This window comes from Gavia stellata, chromosome 2 (assembly GCF_030936135.1).
Source record: "Gavia stellata isolate bGavSte3 chromosome 2, bGavSte3.hap2, whole genome shotgun sequence".
Classification (NCBI taxonomy): domain Eukaryota; kingdom Metazoa; phylum Chordata; class Aves; order Gaviiformes; family Gaviidae; genus Gavia; species Gavia stellata.
In genome coordinates this window covers 11,280,174-11,303,319 of record NC_082595.1, presented here as the reverse complement: position 1 = coordinate 11,303,319, position 23,146 = coordinate 11,280,174, and the positions used below count along the sequence as shown (strand labels likewise).

At 39.4% G+C, this 23,146-nt stretch overlaps 1 protein-coding gene across 1 annotated transcript in view; it reads left to right on the top strand.

Moving 5' to 3' along the window:
• Positions 1–23,146, top strand: part of HHAT (hedgehog acyltransferase) — a 165,776-nt gene that overhangs the window by 63,946 nt on the left and 78,684 nt on the right. The window contains exon 9 of the mRNA XM_059835645.1: positions 18,164–18,365. Within this exon, the coding sequence (XP_059691628.1) occupies positions 18,164–18,365 (202 nt within the window). The remainder of the gene's footprint in view (positions 1–18,163; positions 18,366–23,146) is intronic.

The following is a 23,146-nucleotide window of genomic DNA, read 5'->3' as shown; positions in this document are numbered from 1 at the left end:
AACGTATGCACAGTCTCCTTCTACGCCAAACTGTTATGCTATATTGCACATGTTTTTGCCTCTGTGGTGAGTGAATAATCCACAGAGTATGGTGGCTTTAGGTTTTTGGTGTGTTTTTTGGTTTTGTTTTGTGTGTGTTTGTTTTTTTATACAGTACCAGAATGCATTCAGATACTGTAGCGATGGGGATAGGATAAGTGTTTTTATAGAACAAGCAAGAATGTGGTTTGACAAGCACAGACTGTTTCAAATAAAATAGAGAACACTTCTGAGTGCCTGAAAATCACTTTGAAACAAACATAAATCTTTGAAGTATTGTTTTGAACAGATATACAATCCTGGATCACACATGACATGCAGGGAATAAACAGTATGTTAAGAAGACATTCAATGTAACTTCCTTGTCCAAGTGAGATAAGTAGAAAGAATGGAATCTGCATTTTTAACCATTACAGTTATGACAGATCTTCTTTTTTGTTTAACCTTCAGCAAAGCCTTTGACACTGTTCCCCACAGTATTCTCCTGGAGAAGCTGGCGGCCCGTGGTTTAGACAGGTACACTCTTCGCTGGGTAAAAAACTGGCTGGATGGCCGAGCCCAGAGAGTTGTGGTAAATGGGGTGAAATCCAGTTGGCGGCCGGTCACAAGCGGAGTTCCCCAGGGCTCAGTTTTGGGACCGGTCTTGTTTAATGTCTTTATTGATGATCCGGATGAGGGGATAGAGTGCACCCTCAGCAAGTTTGCAGATGACACCAAGTTGGGAGGGAATGTTGATCTGCTGGAGGGTAGGAAGGCTCTGCAGAGGGATCTGGACAGGCTGGATGGATGGGCTGAGGCCAACCAGATGAAGTTCAATAAGGCCAAGTGCCGGGTTCTACACTTTGGCCACAACAACCCCAGGCAACGCTACAGGCTTGGGGACGAGTGGCTGGAAAGCTGCCCCGCAGAAAAGGACCTGGGGGTGTTGATTGACAGCCGGCTGAATATGAGCCAGCAGTGTGCCCAGGTGGCCAAGAAGGCCAACGGCATCCTGGCCTGTGTCAGAAATGGTGTGGCCAGCAGGAGCAGGGAGGTGATCGTGCCTCTGTACTCGGCTCTGGTGAGGCCGCACCTCGAATACTGTGTTCAGTTTTGGGCCCCTCACTACAAGAAGGACATTGAGGTGCTGGAGCGTGTCCAGAGAAGGGCGACGAAGCTGGTGAGGGGTCTGGAGCACAAGTCTGATGAGGAGCGGCTGAGGGAACTGGGGTTGTTTAGCCTGGAGAAGAGGAGGCTGAGGGGAGACCTTATCGCTCTCTACAACTACCTGAAAGGGGGTTGCAGAGAGGTGGGTGTTGGTCTCTTCTCCAAAGTGACTAGTGACAGGACTAGAGGAAATGGCCTCAAGTTGCGCCAGGGGAGGTTCAGGCTAGATATTAGGAAAAAGTTCTTTACTGAGAGAGTAGTGAAACATTGGAATAGACTGCCCAGGGAGGTGGTGGAGTCACCCTCCCTGGAGGTATTCAAGGAGCGTGTGGATGTGGCATTGTGGGATGTAGCTTGATGGGCATGGTGATGTGTGGTGTTGGGTGGGTTGGTTTTTGGTGTGTTGTGGTTTGTTGTTTGTTTTTTTTTTTTTTTTTTTAAGGTTGGACTTGATGATCTTACAGGTCTTTTCCAACCTTAGTGATTCTGTGATTCTTTTATCTGATTTAATATGGCTTTCCGTATATCTATTTCATGCAGAAAATGTATGGGAAGCTTCACTGGACCATACTCAGAGAAGGTGAACCAGTTGAATCCTAATAGATCAGACTGCATATTGTAAAGGTATTTTTCTATGCAATTTAAGAGTGATTGCAACATGATAATTTATCTACCGTGAAAGCAACTCTCCCTTCCCAAGTACACGGAATGAAATAATGTCTTTTTTAGAAAAGTCACAAGAAAATTACTAAAAATATTTTTTAGCATCAGACACATCGATACAGAATTCATATGTAAGCTGAAGGGTCTAGAGAATAAAGGACTACTAGCTGTGTTCTTCCTATATGTTCGTTCACCCATGAAGAGATACATATTCATACACTGATAATAACAACACTTTATACTTAAATCTCTTTATAATTTCCCAGTGCTGCACAGATTTTAATTGGTGTCTCACCTTGCTTCCAGTCAGCTCATTCTCACTGAGTCAAAACACATTATTCCTTGGTATGCAATGTTTCAGCATAATCAACTTTCAACTTGCAAACAGTCTAAAATCTGTTCTTTCTAGTGTACAAGCAGTTCTTAAGACTTATACATGCTAAGGTCACTTGCATTTGAATAATTATGATATAATTTGAAAACATAATTACCATCTGGGCAGTAAAACTATTTCCATCATTATCGGTCAAATGGCAAATTTCTAAGATACACTTAATTTCTGTCTCTCATTCCTTCTTCAGCTCTGCTTTAATTTTCATAAATTGAGTCTTGTATTTTAGTTGTATAGGAAGAAAAAGATGCTGAAAAGGAACAAAAAGCATGGTGGGTTTTTTCCCTTCTGCAGTCCATTTCCACATAGACTTGTTTTCATGATCTTTTCTCCACTTCTGCAAACCTGCTGATGAAAACAAGAAGTAGGGTGCTTGCAAATGATTTCAGCACAGTTAGCTAGATCCTTATCTGTGTTTGTTTTGAAGCATATGTGTTCAATCCCTTAACTATGAGATGAAGCTGATCCCAATGCCATGTAGTAGGGGTTATAATTTTGGGTCTGCATAAAATAGTTTTGGGAGTTTGTTTAGTTGTGTTCTATCTGTTATTAATGTCAGAATCATGGGATAACTTAAGAAAGCCTAGGATTTGAAGGTGAACATGTCAAGCAATTCTTTTCTTATTATAATAGAAATCTTGGTCATGTTTGACAACTTGAATATTTTGCATACTTGATAATCTCTTGCTAGCAGCAAACATAAATGAGAGGTACTGATTCATGCCTACCTTTGGACTGGTCAAGTGCTGTCAGTAAAACATTCTCTTCTTTCCGCTTGGTTCTTTTTCTCTCTCATGCATGCAAGAATCCGCATGGAGTTAGCTGAATGACAGCTGTAGGGGTGCAGGCCTTGCTGTGCTTCTTAGTGCTCTAGTAAGCCCAGTACAGGGTTACCTGGCAGTAAGCTATTAAGTGTTCCTCAGAAATGGAACCAGGATAGCATTGTAAAATCCTGCTTAGGGCTTACTGGTTTCCTGCCAAAGCATGAGGTACGGTGAGTGTTGAGCCAGGGATGCTGGATGTTGTGTTGAGGATGATAGAGCTGCACTGTGCAAGTCACGATTTTGTCCTAGTTTCTGACCTTTTCAAGAGGCAGAGATGGGATGGTTGAATACTTTGCACTAAATGCTGGATCAGTCTGCGTGTTTTAGGTTTGGTGACTGGTAATCCTAAGGTTTCTGAGAGAATCCTCCAGGCATAGTAACTTAAGAGACAAATTTGCAGCATGGAAAATGCTGGAAAAAATACTATGTCTGTGCAGTCCTGGAGCCTGTGAAAAACAGGAAAAGTGGTGAGTGTTAGTTACTACTTATTTGAAAAGAGGATGAATATATAAATGGAAAGCTTCTTGGATCACTTTAAAAGGTTTGGGTTCTACATGTTATTTAAGTACATGCCTGATGTTAAGCATGTACATACTGCCCCAATTAAGCAAGATAGGTCTATGCCTAACATGGGATCAGTAGAGTTTAAATATGCTGTTGCTATGTAATTACATCACTTTCCTTGTCTTGTTCATTCACATAATGGCTTTCAGAGCCAGTAACAGCAGAACAGTGTTTGTGCTATAATGATTTTGTCTGAACTGGCAAAATGAAAATCTAAGTAGCATTATCAGCTAGAATATTCTGAAATGTGGACAGGACAGGATTGTCTTAGATGTCAAGCACCCTGTGCAGGCTGCTGCCTGATGTTGGATACTATCTGCAGCCAGTATTCCTCAGTCTGGCGTGGCTGTGTGGTATCATTGATCCTTGCAGGATTATGTACAGAAAAGATAAGATGCTTGGATTCAAAAAAAGGTTCTTTGCTGCTTTATTTCTTGCTATAAGGAACGTGGAAAGACACTTTCTTAATTACTGACTCTCAATGACTAGACTAGAAGTGGTACTGAAATAATGCTGAAATGTTGATTTTTAGTATTGCACTTCAATTTTAACTAAAACAGGGCTGGAGTGGATCAGTTGCTGTTAATACATTACACAGTAAACAGGGGATGCAGTCCATTTCTTTATCTTCTTTGCACCCAGTGCAAAAAACCCCAAGAGGCAGGAATCAAGCCTGGACGTTTAAGACTTCTCTGCCTCTTTTCCAGCAGACTAACATAAAATAAGCAATATATTTGTGTCGTACTGCCAACCAGGCTCTTTCCTGCAATGGTCTGAGTGGTGTTAGAGTTTGTCAAACACCAGTGGTTGGTACTTTTGTTCTCCTTCTCTCTCTCTTGAATAGTGGACTCAGCCTGTACTTCCTTTGTCTTTGAAGCATACAAGAAGTATTTGATACATGTTTTGTTCACAAAACCAAAGATTGGTCATAAAGACATTTTCTTAATAATCTTACCTTTCAAAAATTCTGAGTTAAAATGGAACAGCATGGTGGTTTTTTGTATTGCTATTCTCCTTTAGAAAGTGAAAAAGCATAGCAAAGGTGACTGAAGGTAGCAGATGGAGAAGAATGCCCTTGCTGTTGATTTAAACTCTACCTACTCAGCAAAACAGGAGCCATAGGAATCACAGCTAGGCTTCCTTCACAGAATGTACTCATATTTAATATTGAACTCTACTAACAAGGTTAAAAAATGCTGTACGATAACCAAGACCAGGTTTTCTTGCTCAGATACAGCTAGCAAAGAAAAATATCTATCCTTTGCAAAGATCCTGTTGATCACAGGGGCTATCATTGTTAAGAAATATGTATTTCAGAACTAGAATTAAGTCTAAAACTCAATTTACAACTTAAATTTTGTCTGCACTCACTTTTGTCCACTCTTTGTTCCTGTTACAGTAGGAGCTAAAAATCATCTCCTGTTCTGAATGGCAGCAGCCCTGCCTAAAATCCTCAACTTTCTGCCAGCAGTGGATGCTTTAAAGGTTTTAACACCAAGTGTTACAGTTGGCCTTATGCTGTCCCCTGTAGATTTAAAGGGATGTTGGAGCTTGCTTAAATGAGTCTGTGATCGGATCATTTGACTTCCAACCTTACTGCTTTCTCATCATGCCAAGCAGGAGCAGAAAAGCCATTGCCTCTTGGGATCTCAGGAGTAGTCCCAGCAGCTTGTGCTTTCCAGCTCAGAGGAAAGGTGATGAGGAAGCAAGGGAACAATGGCTGTCTGAGAGGGATTACCTCAGGAGGCTGTGTCATATGCTCAGCTTATCCCATAAAGGCACAGAAAAGAGTCTGAGATACCAAGAACAGGGTTTGTATGTTTGCTCTTTAAATAAAATTTGAACTTAACACTGACACCTCACAGCTTAGCTGCAAAGTCAGTACTGTGCATGTGCTCAGAAAAGGATTTAACTGGCAGGCTTGATGTTAAGGATTGCAGTTTGGTTTGCACTATATTTTCTTGATGGTTTCTCCACCTTATGGAATTAATTACTTCTCAATCAATATGCAAGTAAAAATACCAATAGATCATGGAAGCATAGTAAGAGTTTTCATACAGGAGTGCTTAGAAGACTACAGCTGGACAGCCAGGTCATAATTATGTATGCCTATTCTACCCAGCATATAAGACAAGGAAATCATTATATCTAGCATGTGGTATCAGGTTTTTATAATAAAGAATTCTTGATGTAGGAAACAATGGTTTTTTTTATATTAAAATGGCAATCCTTTAATGTGTATACTCTGGAAATTGAACAAACTGAAATAACATTCAAATTGAAAAAATATCTGCCAAGTTCACTCTGCTAAATCCAATCTGCAGACTAAGTTAGTGGTGAAAGAATTTATTTTTGTCTTTCTGTTCTGCTAAATGTATCCTCTGCTTAATGAACCCCACCCCTGCATCCACAAAACCCACAAAACATCCAAGCATCCAGCCGAAGCATTTGTGTGACTACATGTAGAAAAAGAAATATAAACATACAATTATGCAATACTTTTTCCTCTTGAAATAGCAATGAGTTGTAGCATCATCTCTGTAACTATGGAAAGGTCAAGACACATCTTTCTGATTCTTCAGTCCTCAAATTTTGAAAAGGTTTTGATTTGGCTAATTTTAGGGGTAGAGCAGAGGAGGCTTAGTGCAAAAGGTACTTGGCAATGAAAATGAGCACAGAACCCAGATCCCTATCCATCTGAAACTGATGAAAAGTCTTGCTGGCAATAAAAGAAAATATGGTCGGGCCTTTTCTCTTAGGAGTAAATAAACTGATATTAGTTATCACCGTCCAAGAAATCCCATGCTCACCTTGGTAATATTTTGATGCAGATGCATTGACAGAACACTTGCATTTTTCTTTATCTTAGGAATAACCTAGCAATCTGGACTAACGATTTGGGTATCTGGTGAAGTGTTCATAGCAATGAATCATTGTTCATGTTTTTTAGCCAGCAGTTTCAGCCTGTTACTGTCTCTACACTAGTGAATCTGCTCTAAACTGTCACATTACTGTATTTAATTTCTTTTCAACAGTGTTAGAGTGTACAGTATAGAATGGAGACTGAGGCAATCATAGAACTGCCTTTTAGAACAGATGGTAATGAAGAGAGGGTGGAGCAGGCTGCTGTTGTGGGACTGGGGGCTCTTTAGTTTATAGAAAAAGGTGAGAAACACAAAGGAAGAAGGATAGCATCACTAATAATCAAATGGGTGATCAAGTAAAAATGAGAAAGTATCATTTTATGGCCACTCAACTTCACATTAAGTCTCACTGAACATTGGTAAGCAGTATTGTAGAAATGGATCATCATTATCAATGTCTGCAGTGGTGCTGTTAAAGAAAACATTTGCAATGTAAACAGAAGATGTTCCAGGACATTGTCAACACACTTGTCCCCAGGTAATTATATTTGACTTTTTGGTATGCATGAATTCTGTCCATATCGCTATGCTCTGTCATTGTATGAGCGCATAATTGAGAATCATGTGTTTTAGGTAAAAGCCGGGGCAGAACGGGAGACTCCTCCTTAACCTGGCTGAACATTTCTAGTCTACTTAAGGGCAAACAGTCGAACAACTGGTGAGGGTGCACTTGAAATTCAGGTTCCTTTCCACTGCCTCTTAGCTTTTGGTCTCAGCCAGGAGCTGATGGATGCCTAGTAGCCATATAAATGCCATACCCCTGCATCCTTCCTTCTGAAGTAACCCATCTGTGAAAGGGAAAAGTGCTCCTGGAGGCAGGAGTCTGTCTCAGCTTGAAGGCAGAAAGCATTGGACAATGTTTTTCTGCTTGTAGCTCTCCAAGTCTAGTGACACCTGTGCGAGCGGTGATTTGTGACCGGGAGAAGCCATTTTCCAGTCGGTGACCGGTCTCTGCAAGATGGTGGAAAATCAACAGCTGAGAGCAGTGGTTGCCCACTGCCTCCCAGTTGGGGCTAGAGTCAAGGAAGGACAAGCATTCCACCTCCATCCAGTGTCACCCATGGTTTGTGAGTGTCTGATACTCTCCCAGGTGTGGAGCTTACAGCTCTGGGAGGTACTCACACCCCGTTGCTGGGGGGTATGAGTTATTGAATGCTGAAGCAGTTTAAAAACTTCAGTCAGTATTTGGTGTATAATTCAAGCAGTTTCAAAGTTAAACCACAGCTATCTTACCATGATGTTCTTTATGTTAGTGTTCAGACTTTAACTGACAGACTTGGTTTTAGTTGAGGTTTTTCAGGGAAAACATGCCAGTTTGGTGTTGCTATTTCTGTTTAACTCTTTGAAGCTAGGTACTATTTCTTAGCTGGTTAGCCCCAAGTACTAAGGGTGATGTGAGCACAAGCTGCTGTTTCATAGTCTGTTCCCAAGCACCACCAGGAATTTGTTACGCAGTTCCCAAGATGGGTGGGGTTTTCTTGCCCCTGCTTGGTTCCCCTCACTTTTGAAGAAAAGGAATTTGTTTGCTTTTTACAGTCTGTTGAAATTTCAAGAAGCAGAAAACAGGAAAACCAATCACTGGTGACCCGATGTGTAAACCAGATGCTTCCTTGAATACCTTTCAGGGAATTTCATGAAGGCACACCAACTGGATTGCTGCTGGCAGTCTTAATGGTCTTTAACCTGTTTTCTACCTTTTCTGGCCTACATTTGTACTTCCCAGTTAAAACCAGTTTTGTTGATTCATCATCTTGGGGTTTTTTTGTGAAGATCAATGCAGAGAAGTAATTCTTTTATCAATCATTATTTGTTCCCTCTTTCTAACAAACAGACTACCCTTAGAAAACTGGACAGAAATACAGCTAAGTGTTGTAGGAGGATAAGAAGATTTATGGTACATTTTCTACTTACATTTCTGTGATACTCTAACCAATGTTTTTTCCCTGACAGGCTTTTACTGTTCCTCTTTTCTTGACATGCACCTCTTTTTTTTTTTCCCTTCATTTCTTTCCCCTCCTTACATATATATTTAAATTTCTGGCTGTAGCTACAGCATTTCTTACCCTTTGCATTGGGATAATTTGTTGCTGTATGTTTAAAACTTACTGGCTTGTTTAGCTCTGGTCCGCTGTCACTGCTGACTTTACAGGAACCGACGTTTCCCACTTAAGTTTTTATCTGGATTGAACCATGTTCCCCACTGGTGTTAGGAGAGTGTGTCTATGCTTTCTTTACAAATGAGAAAAAAATGAGATAATCTTTATTTAAGGGTGCTGCTTCAAGAAAAGTAAATATTTTGCTTCACTCTGCTTAATTAAATTCAATATCCATTCTTACTTACATAACAATTAGGCAGCGTTGTTTTGGGCTGATAAATAGGGGTTGTACTCGACACCAGAGGGGATTTAACTCTGCTGGTGTTTGAAGGGTTTTTGACACAGGCTGGAGAGTGTATAAAAGTTCTTTAATGTGGAAGGTGCTGTATAATCTTAGTTTAAGTTACCCCAGCTTTGCCTAGACGTTTTCAATGCCTTGGCTGTATTTTATAAATAGTCTTTTCCCAGAACTGCAGACAGTATTTTCTAAGAAATGTGAACTCAGGAGAGGTGAGTGAATTACTCAGCTTGGAATAATGTCAGAAGTCTAACTCTTTAAATTGTGCACATGCAACTTGGAGGAATATGTAACGCTATTCAATATTTAGGCAGATACATTGACATTCATCAAGTTTCCTGCAATATTTAAGCAACATTTCTTCTATATTTCTGCTTTTCATTAATTACATGCATACACTTTGTTTCAGAGATGCATTTGAAGTATGTTTTGTTGATGTTGGTTTATAATCTGAAGGTTGTAACGCTTACCGAGTCTTCACTGGCTTCGGAACTTCGGATCTCAAACATTATTCTGGTCTCATGAAAATTTGTATTTCTGATGTACCCAGGTGAAAGTCTTCTGACGCCTTGGTTTCTGCTTGTCTATAGAACTACACAGCCCAGTGAGGCAAAGGTATTGTGTGGTTTGGCGAAACTGCTGTGTGGTCTGTGCATACTAACAAAGCCCTTTGACATGCATGTGCACAAAGTGATATATAAATGCAAAAGAATCATCAAGCTCTCCACAAAGCGGTCTATGAAGATTAAACAATCTTTTCTGTTATCTAGCAAATTGCAGAGGGCTGTTTAACTTTATCACCTTGTCTCTAAGCAAAAATATTTTAATAAGGAGAACAATATAGGTTCTATTGTAGTGACTACATTTCATGCACTCCTTTGGCAGAGGCGTGCTGGAAAAGGTAGCTTTTAAGTGCGTGGTGATGAGTGTATTTTAAACATCTGAATCCACAGATGCAGATAGATCTGCATTTTGTCTGATGTACCTAGCATACTAAAGATCAGCAGGATGGCTAAATAGCTTGTGCTTATGCCTATGGAATTGAAAGCAGCTTTCTAAGAGGAGGGAGAAAATGTAGTACTGTATTCTTGGCATGGTCAAATGACACACACTTTACAGTTTTTCACTAACTGAACCACAAATAGTTCGATATGTGCAGACACATGCACAGGAAGAATTGGTCTCTGTTGCTTTAGCTGTAGTTGAAAACTACTGTAAAATGTGCTGCTGTGAATGCGCACTTAGGATGAGAGGGGAGATGGTAAGGGAAGAGGTTTGCTGCAAAGGGTTTATTTGTGTGGGAAAATTATGCCTATTCAGCCTCCGGTGCAGATTTGCAGAGCTCTGAATTTTGAGCTGGGCTCTCCAATGTAAGAGTCAGGAGAAGTAAAGAAAATGAGGAAAAAAATGTAATTCTTTTGTTCATGGTGTTGCTTATGCATTTTGTCTAATGATTCTTTAGGGCACAGTGAGCAATTCCTGGTGCAGAAAGCAGGACTGGGATCTCTGCATCTCTCTGGGTAATGCTGTAGCCACAGACTTGTTTTTTCTTGCATATTCACTCTCTGTATCTCATTTTCTTTTCTGCCCGGTGGCAGCCTGGTAACAGGCAGCTGGAGCACTCCTCTGGGAGACAAGATATATCGGTCTCCTTGGCAAAAAGCCTGACCTCTACCATTTTATAAGCAAAGAGTGACAGTGCTATTAATAGATCCCTCCTCCAGCCAGGTTTTCAAAAGAGTATAGCGTGATTGCTGTGCTTCGTGCTGAGCTTAGATATTATCAGTACATGGTAGGTGTATTGTGAGTATCAGGAATGAATTTGGCCCCTGGGGGGAGTTAAATTCAGCACAGCTTCAGGGAGCTCCGCAAACTCTACACGGGAGGAGGTGCCTGCTTCCCAGCTCCATCAGCCAACTGGGGACACAGCCCCCTCCTGCCCGGGAGTTGAGCTGTAGGCACTTAACTCGAGGCTGTTTAGGCAGTAACATAGAGGCTCCTACCGTCAGCAAAAAGTTGGGGCCCTGGGTTAGACTTGGTGATATAAATGGTCTTTTGGCTCTTTGGTCATCTGGAACCTCTCCCACTTCCATTGCAATCAAAGATAGTTGACCGGTAGTTTTGCGTTTGACTGCAAACAGGTGGTAGGCAGGGTTTCTTTCTTTCCTAAGTACGGCTGGGAGAAAACTAAACACAGCAGTCCATCAGTAATGAAACTTCTTCTATTAAAAGGAAGTATTATGATTTAGATTAAAATTTCATTTGAAATAAATGAATCTCTTCGAATCCTTGAGCTTCCCTGGAAGAGTGAATTCAAAATAATTTGTTCAGTATTCCCCTGTTATCTGCCCTTTGACATATGGAATTGAATCGGATCATTTTTGGTGTTGAACGCAAGGGAAGAAAACTACATTAAACACTTTTCAGGTTTTTTAGTAGGAAACTGCACACTCAGTCCTTGCTGGGAAACATGCTAACAACTGTAAAGTGAACCAAAATTCAGGTCATATTTGTAAAGCCGAGTGTTCTTGCATATGAATATTCTCATTAATGCTTTATAACCCAAATGGACTTAATTTCTCATTAAACATTTTTGTGGTAATTTAACAAGGCTTGCCTGGAGCCAACATTAGCTTAAATATTTCAAAGGGTCTGCATTTGTCAAGGTCTCGCTAAACATTGCATTAAGCTGGTGAGGTGAGAGAATCTTACAGAGCTTAAAAAGCTTTGCCAACAGCCCAGAAAAATTATTAGACCGTGTAAAAAAATTGAGTTTAACAGTAAGAACAAGGCTTACCTCTCCTAATGGAAATTTTGCCAAATGGTATTCCAAACACTTCTGGGTATTTTTTTTATTTCAGGTGCAAATATGTGGGGCTCAGCCTTCAAAGTCTTGTTTACAGGAGATGTTTCTGTGATTTAAAACAGATTTATTCATGGACCCAGTCTTGCAAAGACTTACAGGTGTGCTTTACTTATGCTCTCTGTGTAGCTCCATCCAAGTCAGTGAAAGCTTGAATTGGCAAAACAGGAATTGTAAGAGCTCACCCAGAAGTAAGAATTTGCAGAACTGAGCCTGAAATCTTTTTATTATGTAGCAGAGAAAAAGTTTGAAGTCAATGGTCTAAGGCCACAAAAAGAAAACACAATATTAAAAATAAATAAATTAAGGAAGCCCAACCCCAGTTCTAGAGGGATTGCCCTCTAGTTCTCACCGTATGTCCTGCCACACTTTTCATTTCTTTTGTGGTGACAATCCTTGGAATAATTTAGAAGCAAAATTAATGGTAACTTGGCTATTCAAGTTTATCCTCAAAATTGTTCAGGCTCACGTTGAGCATTGATTTCATTACTAATTATGAAGAACTTTTTATTGACTTAAAGGGGCAAATTCTCCAGGCATAATGCTGCCTGGATGAAATTTTGTATACATGTCCACAAATGGACACCATCACTGTACAAAACCTTAAGCAATTGCTGTTGTCAGGATACAAGATGGACGACTTTATTATTGCTTTTTTAATTTTTACTGTGTTGGCTATGTAACTGTCCAGCTCAAAAGAGTACGGTTAACCCTTGAATGCTTTGAAATTTAGAGAGGCATTAGAATTTTGAACATCAAATGTTCCCTGAAATAAAACACAAAAAGCTCATAAATTAGTTATATTTACAATAAGTTTGCCATTACAAACAAATTAACTTTTTAAAAAAATTTACATTTCACCTGGTTCTGGATAAGATGTTCCAAGACCAATAGCTAAGGAGAGGGGAAGAAAAATCATGGATAGCATGCATCTTGCTGTATGGCCTTGCTTCAGGAAGAAACTTAAGCACATGTTGAAGAACACCCCTGGACAGAACAGCATTTAAACAGGTGCTTTACTTGCACTTATTTCAAGATTTAAATATGTTTAAAATTACATACATGTGGAAGTAAGAGCAGTGTATTGAGGCCTCAAGGAATAAAAGCCATTCAGAGTTATTGTTAACTGGTTGCAAATGCTCCTCTTAGTGGTTTTCTAAAGTTATCAGAATAAAAACTTTATAATGTAGGTGTTGTTAAAAGAAAAGAAACAATGTGTTTTCCAAGGGATTGATTGTCGGATCTCTTATGATTGTTCTGTAGATTACCACTTCAAGAAAACTAACAAAATGGTTATTGGATTTAAAAGTTATTCTCTGTAAGTAAATGTCACTTTTAAATACCTCAGCTATTATGTTTGTGTTTGCATTACTTTAGGGATTTAAAAGGTACCTTTTACATATTTTTTCCAATTCTCTAATGTTCACTTAGTGAGTTAAAATTAAGATAAGTTGTGTGGATGGAATAAATTGCTGGCTGTAGATAAGCTGATTTAAGCTACTGTAAGTGGGACTAAAAGTAAGGCACTTGGTTATTCAGAAGACACATACACAGTTATGCTTTGTTTGTGAAAGTAACCTGTTTAATAGCATGTAAGCTTTAGTTTGAAATCAAAACAGTCTATGGAAACATGGTAAAGACTGATAACATCTTTGCCTTGGGAGGGGAAGGCTAAGAATGTATGTTTAGTTGTGTCAAGTGTGTGTTCAAATAATTTTTACTATGTAACATTCTCTCAATACTTATTTGTATTTATGTGCCTCAAATGCCTCCCAGATGTTTTGAGATATTTAATCTACACAGAGTTCTCTTCCTCCTTCTCTTCTCTCCACCTAATATGCACAATTTTTTTCGGACAATGTGAAGTGCCTTTCCTTGTTGTCATTAAGAGAGGTCTAGCCAGTCTAAGAATGTTTGGCAAAGCCTGGCCTGTGGCATTCACGAGTTCCTCTTTGACAGCCTGCCTATAACTCTTCTCTGTTCTTTCACCTTTAAATTTCATCTTCCAAGTTTTGGCAGGGATTGACTTTTGATCCCCTAAGTTGATGTTTTATTTTTAAGTACTCACCTAGCCTGCATTTTTTGATACTAAGCATCTTCCACAGGTCTAATCTTCCTGTCTAATTTTCATGGATCTTAAGGGGGATCAGCATTACCCATCCCTCTAAAATAACCTGGAGGGACGTGACCACTTACCTTCCTGAAATCTACTTGTCTTAACATCCTTTTCTCTTTGCAAAATACTTTGTTGCTTTACTTCATTTATCTGTCTTTGGCTCATTGACCACCAAATAACTGTTGAGCTTCCTTTTTTTGTGGGTATGTGAATTAAGATAAAGTTGTTGCACATTGGCACCATGTTTTTCAGTTAAGTCTGCCTTACTTGCATATCTACAGTAAATGTGTAATCTGCTCATGAGCTGTTGAATTCTGCTACGAGAGTGTTCCTTTGAGTTGTGTAAGTCTGCCATGAGGACCCATGATTACTTTTATGTGCTAATAGTCCCTGAACTGGGGGTTTTGAGCTCCTCCATGGATTTTCTGTGATTAGAGATGGAAATAGTCTTAAAAAATGTGTGGAAGCTTAAATTGAGATATTTATGTAATGCTATTCTGCATGTGGCATGTCAGATCAGCGTGCTGTACAGCAACCTCTCCATTTGTGTAAACCCTGAGTTTCTAATCACAGTACAGAAGGGGACTGTAGGATAGATGGAAGGTAGATGGTAGTACTGGTAAGAAGGAAAAAAGTTGGGAAGTATGCAGATATATAAGACATCAAATTGTCATAGCCATTGCCCCTTAATCTCTCTCTCTCCCTGCCTCCCTCCTTCCCTCCTCATGGATTTTGTTAGTGAACTGGAGGACAGATCAACTTTCCTAATGTACTGTAAGAGGCTCCTTTTCTTTCCCATCCGACCAGGGGGGAGTGAGCGAGGGGCTGTGAGGGGCTTAGCTGCTGGCTGGGTTTAAACCACAACAAGTTGTTAGTTACAAAGTGTGTGTTGTGTCATAACTGATAATACAGGAGTAACATGTTTCTTCTATCTTCTGGCTTAATAATACTATTCACTGGTTTATTCTCTCTCACACTTTAGTGTAAATTTACCTTTCTGTAATCAAATTAGTACTTTTCTGTGTAAACGCACACAGAAGGTATCGAGAAATTAGATTCTAAACTAACACAATGCTCAAAACCAAGCAAAATGTATTTTTTTTAACAACAAGGGCTCTTGCAGTGGTTCTTTTGCAAGACAATTTTGGTTATATCAGAGAGCACAACGTGGCTGGCACGGAGCCGGGCTCTGGCCCTGGCTGCACGCTGAGTTAGTTGCCTGTTGCTTGTACTCAGGCCTGCCACTGTAAGAGTGTAAGCACAAGAACGTGACGTGGATATGATGTGTGTGGGAGATGAGGTAGCAAATATTTTTTTTCCGGATTAGTTCTGTAACATAATAATGGATTTTTCATGAATTTTTCTGCGTAAAAAACACAGGAACATACAGAATTGCTCTTCACGCTGCTTGAGAGAAATGACTCAACATCTATCAGTCCTTTATACCTACTTTAAAATTGCCAGCAGGGATGCCCTGAGAAGGGAAGGCAAGACCACGCAGTCTGAGGGCGGTTAGTGCCCTTGTGACAAAGTGGCAGCCAGCCTTCGTTCTATTTTCTCATGGTAGCTAGCAGGGAAGGAAAAGGCGTTGCTTTCTGCTTTGCATTTCTCCTCTGGGCAAGGAGGCAGACTCTCCACAGTACTGGAGGGGAAGGTTGAAGCATGAGTAAAGATTACGTGACTCCTTTTGGCTTCTGTCCTTCTTCAGACAAGTCTTCACGAAGACAGCACAAGTGAATTTTCAGTTGCACAATTGCCATGGGCCTCCCTAGAAGCTGAAACTTCACTGACCTTGAACATCCATCAGAATTATGAGTTATTGCTGCTCAATTATCTAGCTGCTCTTGTTAAACACTAAGAATCAGAAAATAGCCTATTTTCCTCTGCACAGTAACCTGAAAGCCACTCAGACCAACCTAAACCGAGCTGCGATTGCGAATGAACGAGCTGGTGCTGCTGGGCCGTTCCTGGCAATGCCAGTGCCGGGAGAGGCTGCCCGTCCGGACAAGATGGCTGGTGCCTGCATAACAGGTCTGTCTCAGTGCAGGGAAAGGGCTGTACGGAAACCCACAGCTACTTCTGTGGTAAAAGCTACCTTTTGTGCCATGGATTTAACCCAGGATCCAATGAGATCAGCAGAAAGGTTTCCTTAGGGCTTAGAGTAAGGTCTCCATCACAGAGAGGCATCTCTTCGATGGTGTCTGGGTTACTTTTAAATGCTGTTTTTCAGTAAATGTACGACAGAGTGAGCTTTGAGAGTGGCAGGGCCAGCAACGTCCAGTTTTGGGCTTCTCTGGGTGAAGCTCTGTGAAACAAGGTACTGCCACGCTTGCAGGGCCACAGGGGCATGGAGGTGCTGCTCTCAGGATTGCGGTTTCTTGGCTGCGGAGCGGGGCTGCCAGCCCTCCTCCAGCCAGCCTGTGAGGGGAACTGGTAATGACAATGGGCTCTGCTTAAAAAATAGAGCAATCAGCCTTTAAAAAGAAAGAGGGAAGGCATTGGAAAGTATCTCCTAGGTGGGGGTGAGCTGCTTTGGTCTTTCATTTCTGTAGTCCTTTGCATAGAAGGAATTTATCTGAAGCAGCAGGGTCTGTGACTCTGCTCTCTTCACCCTCCGTGCCAGAGCTCTGCAGGGGATCCCCCTGGTTACAGACGGCCAAGACCTTCCTCTCTGCTATTAGACTAATTGCTTGCAATTGCAAGGGTCTGTTATTGCCACACTGTTTCTTTATTTGTGTGATGAGAAAAGACTAGACCTGGGAAAAACATAGGAAGGGGAGAGAGGAGAAAAACACGACACAAATGAAAACTATTTATCTTAATTTCTATTTATTTTTATATGCTTAGTAAAAAGGACACTTATACTGAAAATCACTATAAATGTAATCAGATGTTCCCTGCAGCAGGTTGAAGTAAAAAGGTATATTGATGTTATGCTTAGAGAGAATTTGGAGCATTTGACAGTTATTTTTTTAATGACTTTTCTGTTTACTTTTTAATTACTCTCATCACTTTATTTTACCCCATTACTGTATTTTCTTACTTCCTAAGATTAGGAATAAAGCACTATGTTAATTTCCCTTTTAGATTTTTAAGATAGTATTTGTCTCTGAATGTAAAAACTGATAACCAGGGATAAAAATTTCACTGCAAAAAATTTCCTTTCATTATCTTAGCAAGTAGGAATAGTCTCAAATATGAGTCCAGTGTGTCATGCCGAGGGAATGACAGCTGAGGAGAACTGTCAGTGGCAGTTCTCCTATACTGCATCTCCTTGTTGGTGACTGGATGGTGACTCCGTTGCCTGATGACCTGCTTCAAAGTGTTGACAGAAACATGTGACATTTCCAGATAAAGGCTGGCCAGTGACCACACCTTACGTGGAAAATGCCAGGAGTGGATGTAGCTCTCTAGGCAGGAAGGAAGTGAAGTGACCTAGAAAACCATGCCAGCTTTCAGAATCCCATTGCTTCTGGTATTTTTACTGAACGAGCACTGCTTTCTGGACACTTATAAGCATCCATTAAAGACTAAGGTTCGGACTCCTGGGTTCAGTTTAAATACAGAATATAATTGCATGCGGGCAGCTTCATATAGGTTTTGAGGGTTTTTTTGGTACATGTGCTCTGAAGGTCATTAGGCGGACAAGATCCTGGGAGTATAATATGGGAATCAGATAGGAAATATTTTTAATTAATATATTTTTTAATGAAAGATTTAAAAAGAAATAAATTACAAGCTTTTAAAAATAAAACATGTTTGCATGTGTCTACATTTCTGGTAAGTGGAAAACATCCTATGGGTTGTGACTATATATGGCTTTATATAATGTTTTAAATTTTTTGGCTAAGAGTCTTTAAATTCACGTGAAGATTACATGTAATTTCTTCTGTGTATATAAATTGACTTACAACTATTGTAGTTTGAAAAACCTGAACATTTGTCTTTTGCAATTTTGAGAATATAGTTTATGCTATACATTTGCCTAATGCAGAGTTCCTGTGACCACAAAATTGTCTTTTTGCCAAATGGTATATGTACATATTTCATTAAGTGGTCTACAGCTTTGCAGGAACTACGGCAAGCTCTGAAAATAGAGAATGTCAGGTAATTATTCAAATCCTATTATTCAAATTTTTTTTTATGCCACAAAATAAAAAATTTGTTCTGTAGTGGATGTTTTTCTCAGATTGCTGTGAAATCTCTAATAACGTTGCTTATCTGTCATTTCACCTGCAGGTACATTTATGTTCCGATGGGAGGATCTCAGTCCAGTCTGCTGGGAATGCTCTTTTCCACAGCCCTCACTTTTGCCTTTGTAAGCTATTGGCATGGAGGACAGAGTTATCTGTGGTACTGGGGCGCACTTAATTGGCTTGGAGTAATTGTGGAAAATGGTGTCAAGAAGATACTTTCCATTTCACTTATTCAAGATTTAATTGTAAGTTGAATCTCTCTTCATTTCATGTTCTTGTCTCCTGGCTCCATGCTCATCTGAAGCTCCTGGTTACTAGTTTGGTTTAATCTAGATTAGAAGTCATGGATAACAGATAAAAAAGTTAGCATTCCCTTGGCCACCCTCTAGTATTTGAGGTAAGCCATATAACTAGAATTTTGCAAAGTATCAGCAAAGCAAACACTGAAATATGCATGGTCTTAAAAGCTTCCTCTGCAGGCCTAGAGTAAGCAACTGCTTGTCACGTTGTATATGGCTGAACAGAAGCCAATTTTAACATTTGTATTCTGATTTCAGAATCAACTCAGGATGGCCTTAAAATATTCATCTTCACTAAAATTAGGAGTGTATATTTCTAACCATGTGTTTCCTGGATTAATGTGTGTGTAGCAGCTGCTTGCATCTGGGAACAAGCTTACACTGGGAAATCTTATGCCACTAAAGAGCCAAGTAAAGAAAATATTATTTTGCTTTGAAGACTTCTGATATATTCACTTTACTTATACTTTTGAGCTTCATGCTGTCATTTCCAAAGGACAAAATTGTCTTTGACATGCTATTGTATGCAAAAAGCACTATTTTAATTTCGATGGTTGTTTTAGTCTTCAGGTTTTCTCACTATTAAATCCCAAATCTTTTAATAACTGTTTGTAAGAATAAATAATTCCCATGTTTTGCTTCCTTAGTAGTGATAAGTGCACAGAATTCATACTCCTATATAATATTGTGGTGGTGGTGACTCACTGAAGCCTGATGAAGTCCTGATGCTCAAGTAACTATGCGTGTTCTCCATCCCACCCATCTCAGTTTTCACTGTAGTGGCATCCCATGTGTGGCAACTGATACAGCTAAGTAATTTAGTAGCCAATAAGAGCCAGTGCTACCTTATATCGTACAACTGTCCCATCACTGCAAATTCAGTGACAGTCTGGAAGCAGCTTTTTTCCTTCCTAGAGAATGAGTTTATCAGATCCATTAATCATCCCTCTAGGGTGAAACTGAGCTTTACCATCTGACTGGCTGCATACGTTTGTCTCTGGACTGGAAGACGAGATAGTTTTTTAGGCATCCAGCTGTATGAGGAAATAGAAGTGTAGCGGCTTTTTGTATTTGATGTCACTGTATGAGAAATTCTAAAAGAACTCTTAAGGATTTGAGTGCTTGAATACCATAGAAATGATAAGGATGTGGCATTATGAAGGTGGGGTTATATGTGTTGGGTTAATTTCTAACATGTAGTTCTAGTTGTAGTTAACCGATGCCAGCACTAGGGTTCTTTTTTCTATAAATTAACTCCCTAACAATGAGCCAAGTGCATTTTACCCCTTTGCTCCCCTTTGTTTTCATCCAGTGTTTTTAAAGGCCTCTCCAATGTCTTCCATGTCTCCCTTGTTTTCCATTTCTATTTGGAAAAATGGCTGTAGACCTTCCTTAGAAGACACTTTCACATCTTTCCCTGAAATATTTCTGAAGCCAACATTTTTAATATGAATAGTTTTGGCATCTGAATTAGTGCATTAGTCAGGTCTTGCAGCATTTGGTTATGGCTGAGTCATGCTTTGCCGTGTGCCTTGAAGGTTTCTCTACAACAACATGAGCTACAGTCTTTGCAAACTACCCCTCATTGCTGTCTCCTCACTCTTCTAACAAACTCCCATTTTCTTCTTGAACACTGAGACTGGGGAGCAGATGAGTAGTTGGACTTTGACCCTTCCTTATCACAGAATCACTAAGGTTGGAAAAGACCTGTAAGATCATCAAGTCCAACCATTAACCAAAAAAAAAAAAACCAAACCCCCAAAAACCAAAAAAACCCCCACAAACAAAAAAACACACCACACACCACCATGCCCATCAAGCCACGTCCCACAATGCCACGTCCACACGTTCCTTGAACACCTCCAGTGATGGTGACTCCACCACCTCCCTGGGCAGCCTCTTCCAATGCTTCACCACTCTCTCAGTAAAGACATTTTTCCTAATATTCAGTCTAAACCTCCCCTGGTGCAACTTGAGGCCATTTCCTCTTGTCCTATCACTAGTCACTTGGGAGAAGAGACCAACACCCACCTCTCTGCAACCCCCTTTCAGGTAATTGTAGAGAGCGAAGAGAGAAGTATGACTTACATTTAAAATGAACTGCAAATTCCCTAATGCCCTCTATAAATTTCTTTTTTTTTCTTTGTAACAAGGCTTTTGGAAGCATTCCCATAATCCTGTCTCAGCAAGAGGTGTGCTGCAAGCCTAGTCACCCTGGCGTTGAGAATCCTGTGCTGGGGGATGCGTTTTTCACTTAAATTTCATCTGTTGACAAGCTGAAATCTTTTGCATTCTTGTGCTTCACTCACTTGCCATGTTGGCTCTTGAAGGCTATTTTTGAAAAGGAAAGTTTATTTTTGTCCCCAAAATAGCAGATGAGTTTCTGAAAAAAATGCAAAGCACAGGTTTATGCTTTTTTTAACCTATTCTATTTATCAAACCTCCTCATATATTATTGTTAAAGTTGAGTTACATGATTCAGTTGAGCAGATGTTTAATTAGTAAAATATTTTAAAAAAATCCTGAAGAATAAGTTGAATTTTAATTCTCCTCTGTTTTTAAAATTGAATTGATCACAAAGAATAGTAAGAATTGTATCAAAACTGCTTCCCTTTTTCACCACTGTATTGTTTCAATTCTTTTGCAAAAGAAAGATTTAGAAATCTAAACAAAGCACATTTGAGTCTTGTCCTTCACTGAATCCTTGTGCTGACTAAGAATATATATAAAAAGAATTGGACACTCTATTTATGCAGATTTTATGGCAGTTTAAATCTCAGCACTTGAAACCTAGTGCAGTAAGGGTAAATAATACTTTTGTAGCAGTCTGACACGTTTTAAATGTCATCTCAGGCATATTGAACTAGAATGAACAAAGAAGCATGGGCATTATTTGTGAGAAGTAAAATCAGCTTATAAACAAATATTTACTCAAAACAGTAAATTTCCTGACCCAAAAAATTGGATTTGAAACTTTTCAGTTGTACTGGTTGCAAACCAGTGCCTGGCTTTCTGATTTCAGCTCTAAAAGAGCTGATGCTCCTTTCGATGTACCTTTCAGCTTACACTGCTCTGAAATTCCATGTTTCAGTGAGTTGTGTCGTTAGAAGTTATCTATGTATCTTTTTTTGTCCTAGAGATTACTTATTAGATATCTGTAAATTAGAGCTGAATTAAGTAATATTGTCTTTTTATTAAAACATTGTATATGGAACAACAATAAATGCTATGCAACATAAGCTAGGGCATATCTGGGAACTTTATATTAAACTGGAGAAGTTTCATTGGATTTTTATCAGTTCTTTTTTTCACTTTTTCAGGAGATATTTAGACCCATACTGAGCAAAGTAGTGCTTTGTTTCACTGATTCTATATTAATTTCTTACAGATGAACAGCGACTCCAGGAGTAACTCATTCAAAATCAATGACAGAATTTGTATTGACTTTTAATAAATAACGTGTCAGCTTTCTGAAAGAAAATGCTAATGCCTATCATTCTTCCAGTGATTTATATTTTTTTCCTTTTTCCTCAAGGAAAACAAGATATATATCTATACGAGAAGTTAGATCTTGGTCTAAAAATAGATTTAGAATGATTTAAACCTTAAAATAGCTGACAACATCTTTAAATCAATGGATTTTTAAAAAAGAATTATCTGGAAATCATCCAAAAGAAGATGTAGCAAAGGGAGTGAAGCTGGCAGATTGTTAAAATTAATGTTTTAATCTCAATTGAAACAGCAGCATTCATCTTCTTAGTTCTTTTGTAAAGTGAAAACATGTCATTCAGTCTAGTAAGAATTTTTTAAACTGAGACATAAAGATCTCTCTTCTAAAAATCATGCTATGATGAATTTCTAGCTTAAGATCTTATTTCTAGCTTTATTTAGTAAGAAACTAAATACACCATAAACAATTCAATTTGAGAAACCAACTAATTTTAAGCATGGCTTATTTTAAAGTAATTTGTACTATCCTTGTAAGTGTTTTGGTTTTTTAAAGTATAAAATACTTTGATTTCTACATTTTTATTTATGGCTGTAACAAAGTGCACTAATTAAGTCTGTTTCAGTACACAGTAATTGCCTTCCCAACCCCCTTTTGCAAAAGGGGAAATATTTTCTATGGTGTCCATGTTTTTGGTTAGTGTGGTAGATTAGATTTGGTTAGTGTGTTAGTTTTCTTTTTCCCCAGAAGAATGAACTACATACATTTGTCTCTATAGTTAAAATAGCACCTTTGTTCTGGGTACCAGAGATGTGGCCAATGACAATTGGCATCCTCAGCTTCGCAGAGAACAGATTTTTAGAGGTCGTTCAAAAAGTTGGGTGTGGTGAGGGGGTTTTGTCCATTTTTTTTCTCTGTTTAATTTTGTTTGCCCTGTTTCTTCTGCTAGGTGCATTAAAATTTCTGCAGTTATTCATAGGGAGTTATGCATTACACAGTGGTCAGGCAGACAGCTGGTGTGGAGCATGGAAAGGCACTGACTGGTGAGCCTGACCTCTGGGCTGTGGTTCAACAGGGAATTAGGCGGATCTAACAGCTCACTGCTATTGAAGAGGGAAAGGTTTAATTTCCCTTTCCTCCCTTCCTTGCAGTCTTACCACTTCCTCCTCTGCATGCCTTCCTGCTGAAATCTTTGCTGAGCTGACCTAGCTCTTTAGCCCAGCAGAAAGCTTTACTTCCTCTGGTTATTTTATCGCTAGATGATTTGTCTTATCAAGAT